Genomic DNA, 24,805 nt, shown 5'->3' with positions numbered 1-24,805 from the left:
TCTTGAAATTCTACAGTCACCATCAAGGGCGCCCATCAGAGGGGTCAAGGGGGCGCTCGCCCCCCCCTAGAAGAAAATGTACTTTAGAATATTGAAAATCCAATAGAATTTTTACATTAGTTACAGCAAAATTTGAAACTGTTTTTGAAACGTCGCTTATACTTGCCCCTCCTTGGAAACCACAACATGGACGCCCCTGACAACCATCACGGTTTACCCAGTCCTCAAGTTTTCTGAATTTTTAACAAGAGGGATTCAACATATCATTGCGGAACTACCCCCCCCCCCAAAAAAAAAGGACTACGGAATATATTTAAGTTAAGCTAAATACAACTGCACAACAAACACGACTGAGTGGTTGGCTTTGCGCTTCTATCAGAAAGACCGGGATTCAACCCAGCATTCGACCATTCTGACAAAGCCTTCCTTCATTCCATCTGTGAATGTAGAAATAGTGCGTGTACTGGCCGAGTAGGAATGATCTTCAAGGTTGTATCCGGAAGATTATTGCTAAACATATAAACGAAACGAAATATTAGTTATGCCTGTACTCATAAACTTTAAGCACCTCCCAATAAAATTAGGACGTTTTAGAAAACGAAACAATCAGAGAAACCCCTCCCAAAGTACTTTTCTAAATCCACTACTGATTATTTGTATAAATTGGTATTCAAGGTTGTATCTGGAAAATTATTGCTAAATCATTACACAACTACATTATAACAGAAATGTAGAAGTACGGTTTGACGGACATATTGAAAAACGTATTCCTTGACGGATATATAGAAAAACGTAAGTTTAACTTTTGTGCTAGAAGCTAGAGTACTAAGCTCTTAGAAATGAAACACGGATGATAAACTAAAATGATCTGGAGAAGAAAAAAATGTCGATAACTCAAAAGTTAAAATAAAGTTAAATAGCCTGTAAAATTGCCCTCAAATACTACATTCTTCATGTTAGCTTTAATTAGTAAAATATGTGCTCCAGCAATCTTGATGGTGAACTACACAGCTAAATATGGCATTCAGGTCATGGAATTCTTGTCTAACTATAGAACATACTATAAGAAAGCTATTTGGATCGAAAAATCATGAAAATGAAAAAAGCCAAAATTTCCAAAATTCTCGTTTTTTTTTCAAAAAAGCCGGCTTTTTATGTGAAAAAAACCATCGATTCAAAAAAGCCGGCTTTTTTGCATCTCTACCTGCGGGGCTCTAACTCGTCTTCACTCGCTAACGCTCGCTCTGCAATACTATGTGAATTAAATATTAAACTTTGGTACAGAAAGTAACTAATCTAGTTACTAACCTATGTAAGGGGACCTGTGTTCTAGAACCTTCTGTAAATTTTCCAATTTTTTAGTAAAAATGGAGGGGCACTAATAAACCGATATGACAGATGTGTCGTATTATTATGAAAAGTATTACGCTCGGAAACTTTTGTACAAGATTTACTGAAATATAATTACGGATTCTGATATTGTCTGCGCACCTATCCTTGGTTTGTTTCCCGGTGGAAAACTGATTGATAATAGTCCGCCATAAAAATGGTGAATTTACTGTTAAATTGAGTGAGTGCATATGAAAGAGGATTATGTAGGAGTATGTTAAATTCTGCTGTTGGAGGAATTTTTCAGAGGGTAAGAAAACAGAATTTAACAGAATTTATGAGTGTAATTGTAAGTGTGAAATCATTACAACAGCTAGACTAGAGTTAAAATGAGTGAGTGTACATCAAAGGCGACTGTGTAGTACAGTCGAAGTATTTGGGCACAATATCAAAACTTGTTTACAAATATAGAGTTAAGGTTCGAATCCATTAGAAGTGCTCTAACTCATGTGATATCAAGTGTTTTTTTGCTCGTTTATATGCATACATTCCGTCACTGAAAGAATCGTATATATTTAATTAGGATAGCACGTAATCATTTCTTGGGCACACCAGTGTGCAGCATAATTATCAGTCTGCACACAATTATTTGGGAATGCACCAGAGTAATAAGAGTGCAGAATATCTTAAAGAATCATGTAAAGTAACAATGGCGAATGAAAAATGCTTTTTAATTTGACGGAATATTCTTAATCTGACCCTCGGTAGGAGAGCCTTGAAATTTGTACTCATTTCTGTGATTCGGATAAACCAGGCCCACGCCTCATATAGCTTTGACATTGAAAGGAACGCTAAACAACTCCAATCAACCAGAATTATTTATTCAGTCCACATAGGCCTATTTTTATACTTGAGATAGCACAGCCATCGTAGCAGTTAACAAACCAGGGTTGTGAAGAACCTAGTTTTTTCTTTTCTTTTCTTTTTTTTTTAACAGCCTAGTGGATTTCATTGGGTAAAATCGGGTTTTATTAAATTTTGTACTTAAACAGTATGACACAATATGACCTCTCACATTTTAAAGGCTAACAAAAGAAAAAGTGCTGCAGGTAGAAATAAGTTTATTCAAAAATTTAAAAGGGTCGAAAACAGTTTCTAATCGTTTTTTTCTGATTTGAAATGAAACAATTGACAATAGAATTTGGAGACTGTTTCTGAAGACTACAGTTTGTAACTGCTCAATATTCTCGGACGTACGAGCACTTTCAAATCGGCTAGATTATTATTATTATTATTATTATTATTATTATTATTATTACAGTGAAACCTCTCTAAAGCGGACAGCCGTGGGGAATCAATAATTGTCCGCTATAGAGAGGTGTCCGCCTTAGAGAGGTTTTGATATTTTCTAACGTAAATTAGTAAAGATGGTAATATGCAATTAGTAACAATATTTTTGGATGAATCATGTATTCACGAATGTTACCAATATGTTACTGTACCTGTATTGTCCTCTGCTGTTCAATACTCTATCTTCGTTGCACAAGATGGAAATAATCTGTTATAGTTCTCTGCACTTTACACTTACGTTTTCAGTATGTCGCTTTAATTTGTGGGTTAATGCAGTCCAATAGTGTCTTTTTTGTGCTAATATGCGTACCCGCGGGCAAAAACTACCGAACTTGTCTTCTGCTTGGTTAGAGATTCCAGCAGGACAGTAGAATAACGTGTTATTCCAAACGGCGGGCAACTGTCAATCACTTTTGTGTCTAAAACAGCTTGAGTGGGAGTGGAATACAAGCAAAGGACAAGAGAGTGTTGTTAAACACAGACTCTTCGTTTGGATTGCTGAGTAGACAGATAAGGAGACAGAATGTCACAATGCTTTCTTGGTGAAACATGTATGAATAACTAAAAATATATTTTTACAATACTTATCAACTTATTTATACAGAAAGTGTCCGTAATACGGAGGTAAATAATACCTATAAAGGACAGAAAAGACTGTCCGTGTCCGTAGTAGAGAGTGTCCGCTTTAGAGAGGTTTTCCAATATGTTTTATCCTATTACAGTGTTTGGGGATTACAAAATATGTCCGTTACGGGAGGTGTCCGCTTTATAGAGGTGTCCGTTAGTAGAGGTTTCACTGTATTATTATTATTATTATTATTATTATTATTATTATTATTATTATTATTATTATTATTATTATTATTATTATTTTCAACGCTGAGTCCAGTGTTTGGAAATTTTTGGTCCACTGCAAGTTAGTCCTACGTGGAATAGTGAACTTTAAGCGAGAAGCTCTTTTCACAGTAATCACAGAGCTGCTCTTGAAAAACATATCGACTGCATACGCGCATTGAGCTCCATAACAAATCATAATCACGACTGAAAAAACCAGGAGAGTGGTGAGCGGAAGGAACGATCACTCCTGTCACCCTTCCACTCATAGCACTACAACGGATAAAGAAGTGGAGGACTTTATTGGATATTATTGACAATAACTGAATTGTCAATTGATGTGTCATTTCAACACACAACAGAACAGAGTAATTACAATCTGTTATCAATATAGCATGTTTATTCTCAAACAAGTTTGTATCTGCAATACTTTTTGTTTATTAGCCTTTAAAATGTGGGAAATTTTGTTGGGTCAGTCTGTATTTAAAACTATATATTCCTACTTAAAATACCAATTAACCTTTCGGACCCAGGTATCCAAAGTGGCACACACGGGCGTGTCACTTTTTTTCATCGGTTTCTGTGTGGTCACTAATTAAGATGTCGAGATATTTTTTTGGGCCAAATATGGTTGAACCATAGTTTATTATATTAGTTTCTTTTTTTTTCTGGGTGTCGAATTTCCTTCTCTAATTTCAGTCCAAGTTCAAAAATTCGAGAATTTTCTTTCTTTTTTCCCTGTAGCCCCTTTTCCCCTAAATTTTGCCCAAAAAATTCGAAATTTTTGTTTATAAATCCGTACCTCTACGTCCGAGCATAAGTCAACTTATGCCAGTCAAACATTGGTCCTTGCTGAACAAAAGCGGGTACAGATCGTTACAATGGGATAATTAGGGGGCGCACGAAAAATTCGTATTTACGTTCAAACCCTTGATTTTTCTAGTTTTTCTTTACTTTTCTGTTGACTGTAAACTTTTTTGTAATTAGAAGCTTTGGTTTTTAAATATCGCGATGATACTTGTAATATATATTAATGGTGTACCAATATTTATTGCGTCTGTCTGGTAGCAGTGTTGCCAGGTACAGAAACTTCCCGATTTTATTGGAAAATTTTGCAAAAATTTTCTTTTCGTCTCCATTATTTCCCTCTTGTTGGCTACATTCGAACAAACGTACCCCTATGTTAAAAAAAAAAAAATTAAATTAAAAAAAGCGCGTATACTGTAAGTCACGATTTTTCGCATTTATTCGATTTCCTTACGTTAATGGGTAAAATTTACTTATTAGTAAGTAGAGATAATAGAAAGCATTTCATCTAAGGAGCTGTTTCCAAAAAAATATAATAAAATAATAAAAATGAAAGCAAAAAACAAAATTATGCTCGGTTTTGTGTATACTGGCAATCATGCTTTCGAGGGATTTTTGCAGTAGCAGAGCACGATTGCTGCGCAGGGAATGTCAATTTTCAATTGGTGGAATTGGATCAAGAAGCTGAAAGTGGAGTAAAATATTGCATTTATTGGTTTAAACCTAGTGTCTAGATGGTCTGCCAAATATGAATTAGCTTCTGTAACAAAATGTCGTATGGAAATATAGAAACAAACAGGAAAGCTCTTGTCTTGAGGTTCGAAGTGATACGCACCATGACTATGAGCATTTATTTGTTAAGAAAAAGAGAACAAACAGAAAATAGTGTTTGTGGTTAGATGGATAGAGTGGCGGACTAATGGTTCTTATACTATTTTGACACCAGATCGAATCCCTTCCCAAGTTTTCTTTTTCATAAAACATTATATGAAGTGTATAATTTTCATGTTAATATGAATCAAAGCAATATAATAACGAAATAACTTATTGATATTTTCCTTTAATGACGTATTTATCCAGGATTAGAGTACTATTGGTAATAGCTATTTTTTCAGTTCATGCTGTTGTATAGCTTTTCTCATTTTCTTTTCTTGGAAAAAGAACAATTTTGTCTCCAACAAAGTGTGAAGGATATATTTATTTTTATTTATTTATTTATAATACGTTTCAGATACAGCACTAGGCCATTTTACACTAAAACATCTTAACAATTTGTAGCATAACAATATAATAGTAATTTGAAATCAAGATGGTACAGTACAATGGCAACATTACAAAGATAGTTTATTTATAGATTATCTGAAAATATGCTCATTTGAAAAAAACGTCTACAGTTTCTGGAACTGATCATACGTGCTAACAATTCGGTTTAGAATGGACCTTTGGACAATATTAACTCTCGCAGCTCGAATGTAAAAGAGATCACTAGACCGTGTTGTTCTAGCGGATACGCGAAAATTGATCTGACTTAATAACTGTTCACGTGATATATGGCCATTAACAATTTTATGCAAAAATATTAGGTCAGAAATTTTGTTTCTCACTAGGGGAGGTTTGATATTGATAAATGTTAAAGCGTCATTTTTTGGAATGTTCGGAGGTGAGGTACTCGGTAGGATACAATGGCTAAAAATAAATTAATTACAGAATTTAATTTTTTCAGATGAGTAGGGCAGGCCATAGACCAGACAGGAGAACAGTACTTAATAGTGGGAGCAACATATGACTTATAGAACAAGCTTAAGGAATTAGAATTTTTTATGTCAGTGAAGCGATAAAGGAGTCCTAGTTTTCTAATAGGAGTACAAGATATTGTGCTTATATGATCCGCAAAAGTAAGCTTACTGTCAATGATAACACCAAGATCTCTGAAAGAGGTGACAGGATTTATGTTCTGATGACCAATTTTGTAGATGTGGTTTATAGGTTCTTTTTCTAGAAAAATCATAAGAGAAGCACATTTTTCGATGTTTAAGCTAAGTTTCCAAGAGTTACACCAGTTGAGAAGAATTGAAGCATTATGCTGAAGAGCAAGAGCATCGTACTCTGATTTAACTTGTCTGTAGAGTTTGCAATCATCAGCAAATAGAAGAATATTGGTAGGCAGATCGTCCATGTATAATAAAAATAGAAGTGAACCCAGAACACTGCCCTGAGGAACTCCAGAAGTTACGGGAATAAAGTCAGAAAATTAACCTGAAACTGAAACTCGTTGTGTCCTATTACTGAGATATATTTCTAGAAGACTAAGTAACTTACCATGTATATTGAATCTAGAACTGAGTTTGTACAGAAGAAGATGGTATAAGATATACAGGCAGAAACAGATATCTTAGTACCAAACGTGATTTATGGTGATGAAATGGACAAGTTTTCCATTGTTATATATATATATATATAGAAACTATAGCAAATTATAGAAACTATAGAAACTTTAGCTTTTAGCTAAAATATATATTTTCTTTATAAGACTATACTTTATAAGGCAAGGTGTGCGATCATACCCACAAATTTAGCTAGGGTGTGAAAGATAATTTTTTATTCAAATATTTTACAGATTTAGGTGCTTGAAACACCAGTACACCATGGTCTCGTTTATCCGACCTTCGTTTATTCCAAATACCGTATTATCCGATATATTATTGCAGATAAGAAATAGCATCAATCGGCAAGTACTGCAAATTGTGTTCTTAATCTATCTTTTGATGCTCGAGTCCATCGCCTAGCGCGCCCGTCTACACCATAACGCATATGTCTATCATTCAGTGCAGACACGTATCCAGGTTTTCTTTTCGGAGGGGGCCCAACACGAATCCTCGTAAGCACGTAATTCTAATGTTTTAAAAATATAAATAATAATAATAATGCAAGAGTTCTGTATTTCTCATAAATTTTCTCTAACTTATCATTTATAAACGAACTCTATTGTAGCACAAACAAAATAAAAAATATTTTCGAGAAACATGTAACTAAGGAAAACTGTCCGCTACGTATATCACATAACAAAAATAGCATGAAGGCAATGAGTGTATCGTTCTAATGCAATAAAATTATAAACGGAACGGAAACGAAATTTTAATCTTATTTAAAACTGTTCTTTAATTCCACTTGGGATCAATGGGATTACGGTATGCTCTTAGAATTATAACAAGACAACAACACATTGCCCAAAATTTGGACATTGGTTCAAAGTAAACCTCAAATAGGTAAGAGCAAGTTTATTAAAAAAGTGCTTGAGTTTTGGAGGGGTACAGCCCCCAGGACCTTACGCTGGATACGTCCCTCATTCAGTGCAGTGCATTTATTTGTTATAAACCATGATTATTAGATGCGTAATACGTAATATGTAAAATTATTTAATAGTTTTACTTTTAATAGGTCTTTTCTTAACACATATTATCTGGCGTTCTGCCTGCCTGTTTATGTCGGATAAGCGAACCTGTACTGAATTTTCAAAGATAGCATATACATGAACTAGAACTGTATCATCCTAGAACAGACAACAGTGTGAAATGATTATATTAAAAGACTGGAATTAAAAAAAAGTTTAAGTATTGTTTTCGTAACATGAGAACAAATTAAAAACAATTCACTATATTTACTAGGTTTCGGATTGTCATCTTGTGTGTCTTTGTGTATTATTTTCAAAACATAAGTTTTAAAAGATGTACCAATCGTAGCATTCCTAAGGAAATCGAAGGAAAAACTCTCATGTGCATTTTGTGCTAAAGCGGCTTAAGTGCATCGTCCGAAATCCGATTCCCACATTAAGGTATAGACAAATTTGCGCATTAAAGGAGTGTTAAATAAACCAAACCAAATAAATCAATCACTAAAACAAAGCATATAATATTAGGAAGATATCAAGGATATATTATTTAAAAGAGATTGCAGTGACTGAAATGTCCATATAAAGAACATTGCTTTTCGAACTCCCTTTCTCAGCCATTGCACCGATATAATTAATGCCTTTTCGAATGGTTTACTTTAGTCGTAAACCTTAGAAACTAGTATTTGATTGGCTACCAATACAACGCTATGAAACCTTGACAATGATTTGGCCTTCAGTCTTTCAACTAGGATAACACTTTTCGGTGGTTAACATGTTACGTGGGTTGTAGCCTCACAAAGCCAGACTGCTGCTGTTCTCTTTCTTTTTTTCTGTGTGAGGGTCTAACATGCACACACAAAAGCAAACTCTCTACATAAATTAAAAGTGAGCATTTTCTATTTTTTTCCTTTCTTGCTAAAACAAAAGTGTTCTTGAGACACCTAGAAATGAGGATTCTATACTAGATGATGTTGCTTAAGGCATTGTATGTAGCTTATCATTTGACAGCTTGACACTTTCTTCGTATGTTGAAAGCAAGAAAGATTAAGTTCTTCTACACTTACATAAGAAGGAAGCAAATTCTTTTTAATTCGTGGAATTGTGCCAGTGCACTAAGCCCAGAGAGTTTTTAATTTATTTAAGATTATTATTATTATTATTATTATTATTATTATTATTATTATTATTAATAATAATAATAATAATAATAATATTATTATATTGACTTAGGTTTCCCTGAAATAGGAACTTTTACTAGGAGTGAATCTGCCCGCTTGCCCTTGGGTGATTACACCTAGCCTACAAGCCAAATATCATTGGAAAGCTTGATAGAAAGTATAAGCAATAGTTCACGAAAAGCCGATACTTTTTAATAAATGTGTTCATTATCAAGTTTTCATAAAATAGTCCCTCTTGTAATGCGCCGCTATTCTTAACCTTCGCCGTCGCATTACATATTTCGAAGTGTGGTGATACGCTTTCCGGTCTGTAACATATGATCTAAATTTAAAGAATGAAAACTTTGTCGAAGCGAAATATAAATAAATGAAAAAGATAGGATGTTGATATACCCCAATTAAATTATTCCAAATTAGAAAAAAGGAGACTTATCACTGTTGGTGTGATAAGGGTATAGGTATCCTAGATCATTTATTATTTGAATGTACTTACTTACAAAACCAAAAATCTACATTTCTTCAAAAATTAAATTATCATATCGGAATGGGACCATATAATTACAAATATATTATAGCAACATATAATTGGAAAGCAATTCGAAGCATGATACAATTTATTCTCCTTAATGGTATAATTTTTTTTTTAAAAAAAGTATAGGAAAACAATAAATTAGTTAAATATAAGAAGGAATATTATTTTAAAAAATCTTGATAAAAAAATCAATATATATATATATATATATATATATATATATATATATATATATATATATATATATATATATAAACACAAAAAAAGGTATAGAACAATTTTGAAGATGAAAAAAAAATGCTTGAAATATTCCTTCCATTGAAGAAGATAGTAACTTAAGTCGAAATGTTCAATAGAGATCACCTAACGAATTTAGCATTTGGAGCCTACTAAGACTACATTTAAGTCGGAGGCGAGAAAAAACACTGTTAATAGTGATGAAGAAAGAAAGAAAGAAATGTCGATTTGATGTTGAAAGTTTTCAAATTCCAGCAGAATATAAGCTACTATATGTTTATTTAAAGATAACCGTAACAGGTAATATGTATATATTATTTAATTGTTATTTTGTGGAGGAAATGTGGCAATACACTATGAATGTTGAGTTGAGTTGAGTTGATTTTAGTTTAGCGTCCCGTTCAGCAGCGAGGCTATATGAGACGTGGACCTACTGATTAACGTGGAATCCGAACCACATGAGCTCCCGCCGGGAACCGAACCCGGGTCTCCCAGCAATACACTATGAAATACTAACTGAAAACTTAGGTCGGGAGAGACTTTCTTCCTCTCCCAATATTCTCTGCCACCATAAATATGGAATTTAAAATATAAAATATACAGATATAATCAAACTGTTCAAAATTTCATTTGTATATCAAACTCTACGATTTTGGATCATAGAAATGATAAATATACATTATAACGACAATACAGTTACGGAAAATTAAAGTGGACGTTACAATCGGGAAATTACAGTTGGAAGTTTTATATAAGTTATCAATTCAGTAACAAATTGAAGTAATCCATTTAATAATTTTGTAAAAAAAAAAATAATACCATGGTCTTCTAAGCTAATTAATATACATATAAGGTTCATAATCCCTGTACGTTGTTTTGTTTCTGAAGATGCTCATTTATCAAATATAGTGGGAGTCGACTGACATGGAAAATAAAATAAATAAAATATTAGTTAATGTAAATGGGTGAAATATATATATAGATTAAATATATTTACATATATAGAAAGAGTGAAAATAGTGTAATGTAAATATAAATGAGAAATATAAAATATGGTTATAATTGATGAAAGTAATGAGAAATATAAAATATGGCTATAATTGATGAAAGTACAGGAAGTCGTATACTTACCACGTATGTAACGAGATCTTCAAAGGACACGTCGTGCGAAATCTAGGCTGAACCTGAAAGAAAGAAGAAATATAGAAAATAAATAAATAATGGATTTGTTAATAAATAGTTATGATAGAATTGATACCGTAAACTGTAAATTATACATTTCCTTCATATGTTACCTCACAACACATGAAGAATCGTGTTTCTCCTGATTGATTTATATTTCCTACTTTATAAAAATAGTGGGTGGCGACTCCGATTAGCAGGGCCAAAGCATTAACTAACATCTCAATTAGAATAATATTGTTCAAGAGGACTATGTTTTTTTTTTTTTTTTCTATCGACAGTTTTAACTATAAATACTTTTAAGAATTCTTCTGTGTATAAACAGGAGAAAAATAATAATCATACCATATAACTTTGAAGAAAAGACTAACTGTAAATAATAATTAGTACAGTAATAAAATTAGTAGTAAAGAATATGTTGACTATTTTAGATTACTACACTCTCTTCTATAAATAATTTCAGAAGGGCCGCTGTGGCACAGTTGTAGACCGTCCACCTCTGGTGCATGAGGTCCTTGGTTCTATTCCAGTTCGCGCTAAGTGAAGTTTGGTGGACAGTCACCGTGTGCGTGGTTTTCCTCGGGATTTTCCCGTTTTCTCCCACTTTCTTCATTCCACCATTTCATTCATTTCTCATCATCACCTCCTTTAGACTAGCTCGCATAATCGTGGGACGTAAAACGTAAAGATTTCATTTTAAATAATTTCAACCCCAAACAATTGCAGGAAATATGTAATTTCGAATAAAACAAATTAGTCTAAAATTTTTGAATATTATTATTTTTTTAAATAAAATTATCGTGAACCTTATTTCTAAATCGAAGGGTAAGAGGACTAAATTCACTTTCTTATTATTATAGATCCATTTCAATTGAAGCAGTTGAAATAGTTGGGAAAAATTAGAAAGCCATACCCTATATTCAAATATTCCATAATCAGTATAACGCCGTACACTTCTGTGCTCAGCAAAGTGAACGGTGTAACGCAAACTTTTACCTATTATTTACGAGAATATCTGTGGAGTTTCTTTTATTTATTATTATTATCAACGATTCTTCCACGGATCGGCTGTTTGTATAAGTTAAACAGACACAAGTATCACATTGAGGGAATGAGTAGGGTCTACAATTATTTACTTTAATAGTAATGGAAAGGTCTAGTTTCTTGTCTTTTCTACCCGGAATAAGTGCATCCGGACTAGAAAGCTACGACCGACAACAAAAGGACACGATGTGCTGACCGCACACCACGGTAAAGTCGTGAGTGCCATAAGTTCTCTTCTACGTCTTGGCACAATAAGGGCTGTTGCGTTCAGAGAGAGAGAGAGAGAGAGAAATAACTTACGTCCATTGCACTTACATGCGTTACTAAATGCTATTTATGTTTATAAATTATGTAAATGATCGTTTCGTTTTCTGTTTATTATTATTATTATTAATAATAATAATAATAATAATATTCTTATTATTATACATTTCTTAACACTGACTTCCATGTGTATGGAATTCCGTACACACGGCTCTCTCGTGCAGAGCCACGTGTGTGATTTTCCATACACAAACAATATATTCGAAGTTCGTTGTATTCGATCTATAGGTGTGTATGTAATTAGATACATATCCCCATGCCGTAAGAGTCGGTGGCCCACCGATGCGCAACTAGTTACATCTTGTCAAAAATTGGCGGTGGTAGCGACGGTTCACGGTGGTCCCACTTCCGTTTTGAAAATTATACTACCAGTAGCAGAGACTCGAGAGAACGCCAATGAACAACAAAATTACTCCCTCAAAATATGTTAAATCGCCTATATCCGTAATTTTTTTACATTAAGGTGAGGCCAAAAAACGCTACAAAAAGTAAAAAGTAAAAAAAAAAAAAAAAAAAAAGCCCCGGGGTGGGCGCGAACTACTAACTTTTTGATTACTAGGCGCGTGCTTTTCCGATTTGGCTACGGAGGCGATCAAGAAGACGTTGCATGTAGAGGTCTTTTTAATTTAGCTAATCTGAGTGCTCCTGTAACCGTGTATATTCGATGATAACCGTTTGGAATCAAATAAAATCCATTCGCTATGTATTTTTATAACAAAATGACGCGCGTCTATTTACTTTGTCATGGTTCTCCCTTATTCACTTTCAAATGATCAATGACAGTTTCCATCTAAATTCATACAATCATAGGCACTCAGCTCAAGATTATTCACTTCATGATGTAGAAGCAGAGGTTACTTTTGACCCCTAGAGCTCGCTTTAGGAACAATTTGTCAGGAAAAAGTAATATATAATAATAACCGCATGCACATGACTGACTATAGTTCTTGTTGGTCCCTTCGCGATTCTCCGCAACGAATCGAAGGAGCGCGGACCAAAATGAAATCCTCGCGCGTACGCGGTGGTAACTTCAATACCCCGACTCTAGATCTCTCTTTCGACTCGACGAAACTCTGCCGGCAGTAGGACACTAGCGGCAATCCTTCGACGCGTCGCTATAGCGACGGTCGACATTTAACGTATGGCTATTTGAGAATGCGTTTTTGATGATACTTTCACCACAGTTATAAATCATACTGTGAGCCAGTCAGGGTTTCCGGGTCTTTTTGCCAGGTCCAGGTCTATAATAGCAGAGTTCCAATAGTCTACACAAAGCATCTTCCAAGCAGCTATTTCTTTCTAAAATCCTTTTACCTGGCAACACATCTCTCCTTTTTGTCCTTCCTTTAGACATCTTTTAAATAGCAGGTGGTCTGTTGTTCCGAAACGCACCAAATACGCTCCAGCTGATGTTTTCTCCGCGTTTTTATTGCTTTCGCGTTTGCAGCGCATTGTGATTAGCCATCCACATTTAAATACATGGTCAGTGTATTCCAAACGTACGCATGAGCGACAAAAACGCTTTGCGAACGCGTACGAATAGTCACGGTCTTACCAACAAGTGGGCCACCTTTGTCGATGTTTACGGCATGTGGATGGCATAGAAGTCAAAATTTGATGTCCACGCCACCTATATGCAAAACCATACACAAAGAAATATATGAACAAAGACATTTGGGTGAACTGACCAGTAAATGACCATTTAAGATAACTTCTCCATATAAAAAAAATGCAAAATCCGAACAGTAAGTATAAATCAAGGATTACTTATGTTATTAGTTTCGTTGAAGCCTTTTCTTTATGAAAAAGATATATATTCATTCTTAATGCCATGTTTAGAGAGTGAATAATAATGACAAAAATTAAGCATGCCGAAGTCCTAGTGAATGACCGGCTAAGCTAGTAAATGAACAACAGAAACACCAATGAATGACCGACAAAATCGTTTCAAAGAAATAAGTACACAAAATTTAAATTTACATCACCTGCTCTTGAAGCTGTAGTAAATCTCATGGCAGAAACTCAGGTTCAAAAAGTGTGCATAGTTTCACAATGCCAGGATTCTTATGTAAATTCTTATTGCACTAGGACTAAATACTATTTCTGATCACTAAAATCACTAAACCACCTAGACTATAATTTAAAAAGAAACATGAACACCTTCACACTAAAATCACTTTGGAACATGGTATTTTTCTATTTCTGGGACTTTGTACTTATTTCGGGAAGAAAGCATCTCAGGTACTGTGATAACTCCTTTTATCTTGTCCATTTTATACCAGATTTCGTCACTTGGTTCTGACCACTTCCAGCTTCTTGCATCTCTATTGGTCATAGTGCTAATTTCAGTATCGTCTCCAGATTTTGCAGTGAAAATCCAGGGAAGTATTCGCCTTTATATTCAACAATTACATACATATTAGGTTTTATGTCAATATCTGAAAAGTCATTGGATAACTCGTCATTGGAATCTTCATTTAATGAGCTGCTGGAAGTATTATGAAGTGAATAAGCATCTTCATCAATACTTGTTTTTGATTCTATAGCTACCTGTATCGTCCTCCGTTTCTTTGCTTGACACTTTTTCTTCTCTCTTGTTGTTAATGTTCTTCGGTTTTCACGCTCTTCCCTTTTACGCGTTTTTTCTGCTACTTTGTCCATCTTGTCTTTTTGTGCTAGTTCGTGATACTATTTCCATTTTTAGGGGCCACGGTGGCTCAGTGATAGTGTGTTCACATCTGGTGCATGGGACCCTTGGTTCGATCCCAGCTCGCGCCAAGTGGGCTTTGTGATGGACAAACACCGTGATATGCGTAGGTTTTCTCGGGGTTCTTCCGTTTCCCTCCACTTTCCTCATTCCACCATTTCATTCATTTCTCATCATGACCATCTCCTTTAGCCTAGGTGGCATAATCCATTTCATTTTCATTTCTTTCCATTTTTGAGAGGTAGCTGCAAACAGTACTCTTTTCCCTGATCATGAGCTCATCCGTGGCTAAGTGGTTAGCGTACGCGCCTTTGGCGTGGGAGACCCGGGTTCGATTCCCGGCGGGAGCTCATGTGGTTCGGATTCCACGTTAAACAGTAGGTTCACGTCTCATATAGCCTCGCTGCTGAAAAGGGACGTAAAACACAATCAATCAATCAATCTTTTCCCTGATCACCTCCTTTTCTCCACTGAATCCGCAATCTTCAGCCAATGCAGATATTTATCCCAAACAGTTTTAGAAGATACAGTAGACGTCTTGTTACTCGAGCCAGTGTCTGGTGTTTCTGAAGGGTGTGTAGCAGAAGTAACAATTACAATTTTTGATAAGTCAGTTTGTTTATAATCAGATGTTAGTAAAATACTTACGTTGTCTTCCAATGTTATGACGTCGCATACAGTGAGTGAACTTACATTCTGACGAAATCTTACATGGGACATCAGCAACTCTTCCATCTAACAAAGAATCATTTCTAGCCGTTGGTTAAAAAAAAAAAAAATCTTCTATTACTAGAATGTCTTGACTCAGGTTCTGCTTATGAACACCTATACTAACATCCTTGTTCTCATCTGCATCACCAGCTTCTTGTGGCTGTTCAATATGATTATATTTTTTCCATGTTGTGTTGTACAAAACCCTTTCATTAATAAAGTTGCATTTTCAGTTTCTTTATTCTCAGTATTTCAGAATCTATCAAAACATGCCAAATAAAAATGTTCTAATTCCATCAGTTCTGGGAATAGTGACTCAGATTCCAATAATTAAAATGGTTTCATGAAATCTCCCACGGTCCTCAGAGTACACGTGCGGATACTTCGGGGCACATAGGTTGAAAATCACTGCTTTCGATAGTGACAGTAACAAGGCTATTTAATTGAAAAGGTATTCTGAAAGAAATGGTGCTGGTCTTAATGTATTATCTAAGCGTTTTGGAAGGACTGAAAATTACTCAGGGAAAGCTACCGCTCCGAGATTCGATGCATGGAAATTCTTCTTAGGAAGCGAACACTATCATTGACTCTACTTTCCTCGATCATTCTCCTTTAGCCTCTTGCACTCATTCCCTTTTATATTTATAATATCACGACTCATACGCAGTTTGAACCAGTAAATGACCATGCTGGTCATCTACTGGCTAAACGTATCTGTTGATCATTTTAAGAATATACAATAGTGTAGCATTTAAATTGTACTAAAAACTATCACATTTATTGTTTTGACGCGCAAACCAACTTTAACCCAGTAAATGACCGATATGGTCATTCACTGGTTAACACTTATAATACTTAACCAGTAAGTTGACCACGTTTTTTGTTCATGCTCGATCAGTGATTGATCGTTTGAACCACAAAAATATAATCTTTAAGGCTTAAGTTTGCCAGAAACAGTATTACTAATCATTGCAGTAATAAAAGGAATTACTTATTAGTACTTTGTATTATGACAATTACTTTACATGCCTTAGTAGCAACGTAGTTATAACAGGAGCTGGTGTAAACATCACTTTTTATCCGCCATCTTTCACTCATACACATGTAACTTGTGAAGCCAATAAGAGCATGCCTTGCTTCTAGATGTTCACGTAGCAGGATGCAATGTTGGTTGTGATTGGATATATTCATTAAACCTTATTTTTCTGTGATTTTCATGATTTCGGTCATTCACTGGTACCTGCTCATTTACTGATCAGTTCACCCTATGTGGCTAAAACAAAGGCAAAAACCAAGAATTACTGGGAGATTGTTGCCCGTGGTGCACAGGAGATAACTGTCAACAGTTTTAAATTTAAATAAATAGAGTTTTCATTAAGCACGAATTTAACTTACAGTCTACAGTGGAGAAGGCTTAGGAGTTCGCTAGGATTGTTATCGAAACGCGTGAAATGCACTGCAAACCTGTCCTCAAGCTCCCAGCAATGTTCAACAGATATTGTGTTCTAATGTTCATTTCAATGCAAACCTATATACAAACTTCAATACTCGCCCTCAAACAAAGGTGCAGACTATCCATGATTTGCAATATTATTATTTTATAAAATTCTCGCGAACCTTATTTCTAAATCGAAGGGTAGGGAGCCTCTCTCTCACCCACTGTATTCTCCTAACGTGTACCCCTGCGATTACAACATTTTTGATATGTCAAGCACTTCTTAGTAAAATAGCTTTACCTAGAGACCACTAATTAACCTGGTATTGTATTTTTCACTTTTTTACCTTTGGAATTGACAATCATTCGTATGGACATTTCAGTCGCACGTACCTAATATTAACAACGTTTCTTCGATAATTTTGTAACATTGTATTATTTCTTTGTATTATTGATTAGCTTGGTTAGGCATCTTTAAACACTTTTTCTTTGCACCGACGTGTCACCTACATTTTAACATTGGATGAAAATACACTAGCTCTCATCTGGAATCAAATCCAGGACCAATGCACTTGAACCGTTTGACCACAACAAGGCACATTTAAAAAGAAGTTTCAATTTTGTTAGGAAAATTGTAATTAGGTGTAACATTTAAAATATATATTTAAGAAAGGGTACGGAACAAATGCACTAAATTTTCTCGCTTGAATTTCTTAAACTGACTCGTGTTAGGCTGCAGCTGTTACTGAAACATTTATTTGTAAAATGCGAATAAAATATTGGGTTTTGGAAAACTTTGTTCGAAGAAATTTTAGGCCCAAAAGTAAAGTACCCATTGATCATATTTCCGTTAGAAATAACTTATGCCATATATTAGAATTATTAAGGAAATAATTGTATGTGAACTATGAGCAAAAGCGTCTGAATAATTTCTGAGACAGTCGCCGAAAAAGTCATCCCCAAGAATAAACTATCACTTGTGGATTTTTTCAGAACAGACGAGTTGTGCTATGTTGTTACTGTTTTCATGAAACATTTATTTATGAAATATGAACAAAATCGCCTGAGTCGTTCTTGAGAAAATTGCAGGGTAAAACTTACTCCCAAAGTGATATACCACTTTTAGATTTTCAGGATGATGGAATTATACCATATCGTTAGGTTATTTATGTAACATTTATTTTTGAAATATGAACCACAAACATCTCCTGAGTTGTTTTTGCGAAGGTCATCGGGAAAAACTTACCCCCAAAAATAAACTATTCTACCTGTAATTTTGGGAATAAACGATTTATGCCATATTGTAAATTATTTATGAAATCTGGTACAAGTAGCTCGAGTCATTTTTAAGCAAATTGTCGGGGAAAATTTCACCGTTAAAGTAAACCACCGCTTTTGGATTTTTCTTTTCGGGACAAGCGAGTTACGCCATATTGTAAGATTAGTTTTCAGGAGGGGGCAAAATAGTTGCTACTGTTTTAAAGGCAGAACGTTCGTATAAGTAAATATTTCATTTTGACTGTATGGCTTTTCATCTGTCTCACATCATAAACAGTAAACTAATCCATGTTCGAAGAATTTTCTTCTGTCCTAGGCGCTAGTTTTGCACCAAATGACACAATAATTCAAATCCAATTTTTGATACATAGGCCGATATGTTTTGACTTTGAATTATAGTTACTGGTAGCTATTTTATAGTTCTATACTTATTTGAAATTGATAATATTTTAAAATTTAATATAGCATTTGTCTTTGTCTAGGTTCGGTTCCAGCATTTTACCGTGAAGTATATGATTTGTTATGTCCTAATTCTCATGATAGCGTCAGCAAAGAAGTTTTTACAAAACTCCTGCTCAAATCCGGACTTCCTTCTCAGACTCTCAGTTTGGTAAGTTCTATTTTATTTTTCTACTACTGGTTTAGTAGTTAGTAGAACATTACTTTAAGAACGTGATCTCGTCGTAATATCAAACATACTAAACCGGATTTTTAGTTACTAAGCGAGCAGTGGTAGAATGTCAATTCATTGCTTGAAAGCTCAAATGCTTGAAAGTATTTTTATTAACTCATTTTTTTGAAATGTTCGACAATGACATAATTTTTGCTTTTGAAGTAGAATTTAATCGTGGAAAGTTGTTTAATTAAAAGAATTACCAAACATTGGTAGGATAACATTGGTTTTGTTGTAGAGCAAACATACTTATTATGAGTAAGAAATACAAAGTAGAATTAAATACTGTATAATATATTTCTTTTCAGATATGGGACGCTGTTGACGCAAGACAAGGCACTTTAACGCGAGCAAATGTATATAAAGCTTTAGCTCTTGTTGCTTGGGCTCAGCAAGGAAAGCAAGTTAGCACGAAACTTCTGGAAAATTTCTCAGGTGAAGGTGTGTGTTTAAAAACGGAATGGTATATATATTACAAAATCTAAGTATTTCTTGCTTATGAGACGAGAAAACAGTTTCCCACATTTCCTTAATATCGTTTGACTGGAAGCTGAAATATTAATTTTCACGTTTTCCAGTATGCTGTCTTTAATTACAGTGAAAATAGATATAGAATTTTATGGTTCCGAAGCAGAAATAGACTTAACAAATTAGCTACAAGAAAATAGAATGTATGTATATATTATGTATAGATATAGAGTATAAATGTATGTATATTCCAGCATATCTGAACGCTTGGAGCAATTTCCACCAAACTTGATACACATATGACTTACAACCTAGGAAAGAAATATTTTAGGGGTAAGACACACCTAGCACCTCCAGATGTGGGTGGGAAGGAGGTGACATAACAACAAAAAAAAAAAAACCGACTGATATTAGTGTCAATTTTATAGTTTTCGGGGCACTGAGATGAATTGTAACACTCCCAAAGTCGTTTAAATTCAGATTCAGGTCCCATCGACACGGGAGATGAAAAGGGGTTAAAAACAAACTGACCAAAATGATCGAGATTAGTGTCAAATCTATAGTTTATACCTGATCAGGAAAACGGCTGACTCATTTGGAATTGTTTTTGAAATATAGCTCCCAATTCAAGCTGGGTATTTATCATGTCATTTTGATTAAACAGTATATTCTAGGGGGAATAGAATATTTCAACATTCATGCCAAAATTAGAGTATCTTATGGATTTTTATAAATAAACTTTAATTCAAATGGAAATCCTAAAGGGGTGATTTTTTTTTTCATAAGCCTGTTTTGCTCTCGTAAAAAGTAAGTATTCGTACGGGGAGAATAATAGTATGAAAGGTATTTGAACTCTTTCCCACACTATGTCGGGTATGATACCGACCCCGAAAACATTCATCTCAGCAACCCCGAAAACTCGTAATATTGGTCATTTTTTAAATTATTTTTCATGTCACTCCTTTTCTCATCTCCATACCGATAGAAGATGAATTTGGATATAATTGACACCGGGAGGGTCACTGTTCATGGTAGCGACTACGAGAAGTATGTATTAAACACTAATATCGGTTCGTTGTCGATTATTTTTATATCATCCCCTTTCCCATTCTCATACCGAAAATGTGATAAAAGCTTTAGTTAGACCATGGCTCACTAAAGTACCAAAAATAATGATATTCGGTGCAACAGTCTAGGAGAAGTTCGCAGGCAAAGATAGTCACATTCATTTTTAAATTTATATAGAAAATTCCCCGCGTCTCCTCTTTTTTTAATGACTTTATATTCCGAGTTTCATCTTTCTAGCTTGACGAGCTCCTGAGATACTCTATTTTTGGCATAAATTTTGATACCCTCTATATTCTTGCCCCTTAGGATAAGCCCTTCGGGAAAACTAACATAACAAAATCCTAAGTTAGGCCAGGGTTTACTTATGTACCAAAAAGCATCAAACTTCGTCTTGCGGTGTAGAAGGAGTTAACATTTCATGTTTAAATATAATAGGTGTATACAGGGTGTCTACAGAGTCTGACTTCGGGCCATTTTCTCAGAAATGGTTCAGAGTAGGATAATTCTGCTAACGAAATGCATGTACTGTGGGGACCTATTGTTTGAAGTGCTCATGATACGAGCTGATCTTTGATGTTTTGGTTCACTCTTATACGTTTAAAACCCGCGAAATACACAGTGACAAAGTACATCGCAGCACATGTTATTCCGAACACAAGGAACCGTAAATCTGGCGGTCCCTAACATTTCTGTCTTCCTGCCGAAGCATTCCGTGTTCCCCGTTGTCAAGAGTCACACCTTGTAGGGAATCTCGTTCACACCCATTGCACATTGATGAAATATGCATTTTTGGACTGCGTGTATATGACTTCTTTTACGCTGATATTGATGGCCAGTCCATAGTTTCTTGAATTCGAAAGAGCACATCTTAAAACTTAGCTTGTTTACGATTTCGGACACCCTAGCTATGAAACTATGCACTTTTTTCCACAGGTCCATGAACTTGGAATTATGATCTTTTTCTCTTACTTTTATGTGAGAAATCACCTCTCAATTATCCGTATACTTCATTAACACCCCAGGTATATATATATATATATATATATATATATATATATATATATATAATGTTTCAAAACAACAACACAACAATGTTTGGGAAGTGGTTCTGAGACCAAGATAGGACAAAAAGTATAGACAAACCTGGATGCACAAATGCTTTCTTTCGGAGTTACAGATTGCCGAAATAGTTTTAGTTACGGGCATATCATTCGAAGTACTCACCAGCTACCTCTATAAAAATTGATGCAAAATACCTTAGGATTCTGAAACATGTATTTTTGAATAGCGTACATATTAATTCCTAAGTGAAGTCTTGACCCGACTACGGTAAGTCCCATAGTTTTGGAGCTATGGACCTTTAAAGTTCATTTTTTAATGTTTCTGGCAGCCTATAATTCTGAAAGGAAACATTTGAGCACCCATGCTGATCTATACTTTTTGTCTTTTCTTGGTGTCAGGAATCACCTCCCAAACGATATATATATATATATATATATATATATATATATATACAGAGTGTTGATTAATTCGTGTGTCAATTTCATTTGTTCACTGTGCAAAAGTGGTATGAGGTAAAGCCGTGGAATTTGGTGCAATTTTAGACGAAGGACATAAGTTTTGTTTCGCCATAGAAGCATGTCACTTGTACTGAAGATTGAAGAGATATAGGGTCAAATATCAAATTTCGATTTTTTCCTTATGGGATTCCAATGTTAAATGCTGAAAGAGCCTGAAATAACGTAAATCGAAGTTATAACAAAGAAAAAGCTGTATGGTATGATTGTATGTCGCAAGCCAATCAAATATGCGTCAATTAAGTGTCATGGTCAGAGGTAACTATCAGATCAAGGTCACAGGTCACCTTGAGAACCCATTTTGACATGATGAGGTACGAACATTGCGTTGTTTTCGGTGTATTCAAGTGGGTTCTCAAGATGACCTGTGACCTTGATCTGACCGTGACCTCTGACCTTGACACTTGATTGACGCATATTTGGTCGGCTTGCGACATAGAATCATACAATAGAGCTTTTTCTTTGTTATCACTTCGATTTATGTTTTATCAGGCTCTTTCAGAATTTAACATTGGAATCCCATAAGGAAAAAAAATCGAAATTTGATCTTTGACCCTACATCTCTTCAACCTTCAGTACAAGTGACATGCTTCTATGGCGAAACAAAACTTATGTCCTTCACCTAAAGTTACACCAAATTCCACGGCTTAACCTCATACCACTTTTGCACAGTGAACAAATAAAATTGACACACGAATTAATCAACACTCTGTATATATATATATATATATATATATATATATATATATATATATATATAGTGGCGGCTCGTGGAATAAAAGGTACGGTGGCCCAAGTCTCAAGCCAAATACTATATGGTTACTAGTAGTAGTAGTAGTACATTATTATTATTATTATTATTATTATTATTATTATTATTATTATTATTATTATTATTATTATTATTCAGTAAATTGCGTAAAACACTCGAAATTGCAGTCAGAAAAACTTATCATACTAACACGTTAAGTATAATCATAGGGCAACAACACTATGTCCATCAGTTTTAACACCTCAGAAAATGTATCTGTTAAGTCATTGTCACGCAGAAATAGTAATAAATCACTTTTCTTACTAATTGCGCAAAGAATATCATTGCTCTATGCGGCCGGTAGTTCGGATTTGAGCTTTTCTTTGTTCAGCATCGGATAGGAACAGGATACAACTGTTAAGTCATTTTCTGGGAAGGAAAGTTTAAAAGTAGAAAAATGCTGAAGGTTCACCTATTGGAAACGTACGTAATACTTTCTAACACGGGTATACTTTAATCATTTTCGCACAACCACACGAAAACACAGGGGGGAAGGGGGTTGCACAAAAACACTAAGATGATGCACGTCTAAACTGAGGGGTGGACACACGGTTGATTTTTTATCTCTTCAGCAGAAGTAACACAAGAGAGCAAGGTCAAGGGACAAAACAACTGAAAGTGCGGAATCAACAACCTCTACAGACGAAGATAATTTTGGCAACAAGCAAGCTTCAAACCTTTTCGTTCGGAAGGGATCGGGTGCAATCGTGTGATGAGGGCCTACGATTCTTGGCCCATGGCACCTACATTCAAGCTGGGTTTTCACGTTGTTCGCCACGTGAGTCAATGCGAGATGATACTAAGTCCAGACTGAAACAGCTCAGGCCCTTTCTGCCTTTATTTTGTACTGAACGAGTGAATAGCGTGCCCATAAGCGTAAGTAGTACATGGAAAAACTGATTTGAAGGAGTCAGAACTACTGTTTTTGGTTAAGAGGGAAATTATAGCAACAATACTAACAGAATAACTTAAGATAGATACATTTCTCATGTTAATACAAAAACGATGAGAGGGCCGGGCCCATTGGGCCCCTTATGACGGGCCGCGTCTCTCTCTCTCTCTCTCTCTATATATATATATATATATATATATATATATATATATATATTCAGAAAGTAAATTCCGATGGACTACGAAATAAAAGACAAATATCAGAAAAAAAATGATTTTATTTGTAGAGTTAATGATACATTACCTTCATACTTGTTGAGACTTTCAACATATGCACCATCCTTGTTGGAGCATTTGTCGTAACGCAGCACTACCTTTTGTATGCGTGTGTCAAAGTATTGTGTCGCCGGGGTAAGAACTAGATGAGTGGGACACCCTGTCGGTCACAGGAGACCTTGCACAACACTTTCCACGCAAACTTTATTTTTTTTGAATTTGGTCTTGACGGGTGAACTGCTATTCGCCAGTGCATGGACTTTTGTTTGGTTTATGGTGTCACGTAGCATACACATGTTTCGTCTCTGGTGACGATGTGATCTTGGTAATACAGCAGGAAGGTCAAATCAGGCGCTAGGTGCTTTTTCTTGTGCTCCGCTGTTATTTCTGAACCTATCGTGAACTCAACTTCTGAAACTGCAGTTGCTGGGAAACAATTTCATGCTGCAGGAAACGGAAGATCTGTGGAAACGGACATTTTGAACTGCCGGTTTTACAGAATTGCTTGCTGCACATTTTCCAGCAATTTAGGGGTAACCGTGGACAGTCGACCTGTACAGTGTTCGTTGTGCACATTGGTGCGACGTTATGTGAACTGTCTTCAGCAACTTCTGACTATACACTTCACACAACTGCAGGTTGTCTCTGATGCCGACAACTTCGTAGCGTGAAGAAATCTAGTTACTGCGTGTACCACACACT

The 24,805-nt window shown here is 35.0% G+C and overlaps 1 protein-coding gene and 1 long non-coding RNA gene across 4 annotated transcripts in view; one reads left to right on the top strand and one right to left on the bottom strand.

Annotated features, from left to right (window-relative positions):
* The window catches only part of LOC145664508 (sorting nexin-8-like), a 102,285-nt gene that overhangs the window by 9,911 nt on the left and 67,569 nt on the right, over nucleotides 1–24,805 (top strand). For all 3 annotated transcript variants that reach the window (XM_081731233.1, XM_081731234.1, XM_081731235.1), the window contains exons 2-3: nucleotides 18,822–18,949; nucleotides 19,321–19,453. In XM_081731233.1, the coding sequence (XP_081587359.1) occupies nucleotides 18,822–18,949; nucleotides 19,321–19,453 (261 nt within the window). The remainder of the gene's footprint in view (nucleotides 1–18,821; nucleotides 18,950–19,320; nucleotides 19,454–24,805) is intronic.
* Nucleotides 10,784–24,805, bottom strand: part of LOC145664511 (uncharacterized) — a 165,590-nt gene continuing 151,568 nt past the window's right edge. The window contains exon 3 of the long non-coding RNA XR_014127451.1: nucleotides 10,784–10,842. This is a non-coding gene — a long non-coding RNA (uncharacterized LOC145664511). The remainder of the gene's footprint in view (nucleotides 10,843–24,805) is intronic.

The sequence above is a fragment of the Thermobia domestica genome, chromosome 11, assembly GCF_964235325.1.
Source record: "Thermobia domestica chromosome 11, izTheDome1.hap1.1, whole genome shotgun sequence".
Taxonomy (NCBI): domain Eukaryota; kingdom Metazoa; phylum Arthropoda; class Insecta; order Zygentoma; family Lepismatidae; genus Thermobia; species Thermobia domestica.
The sequence above is the reverse complement of the archived record's forward strand: the minus strand, read 5'-3'. Positions and strand labels throughout refer to the sequence as shown.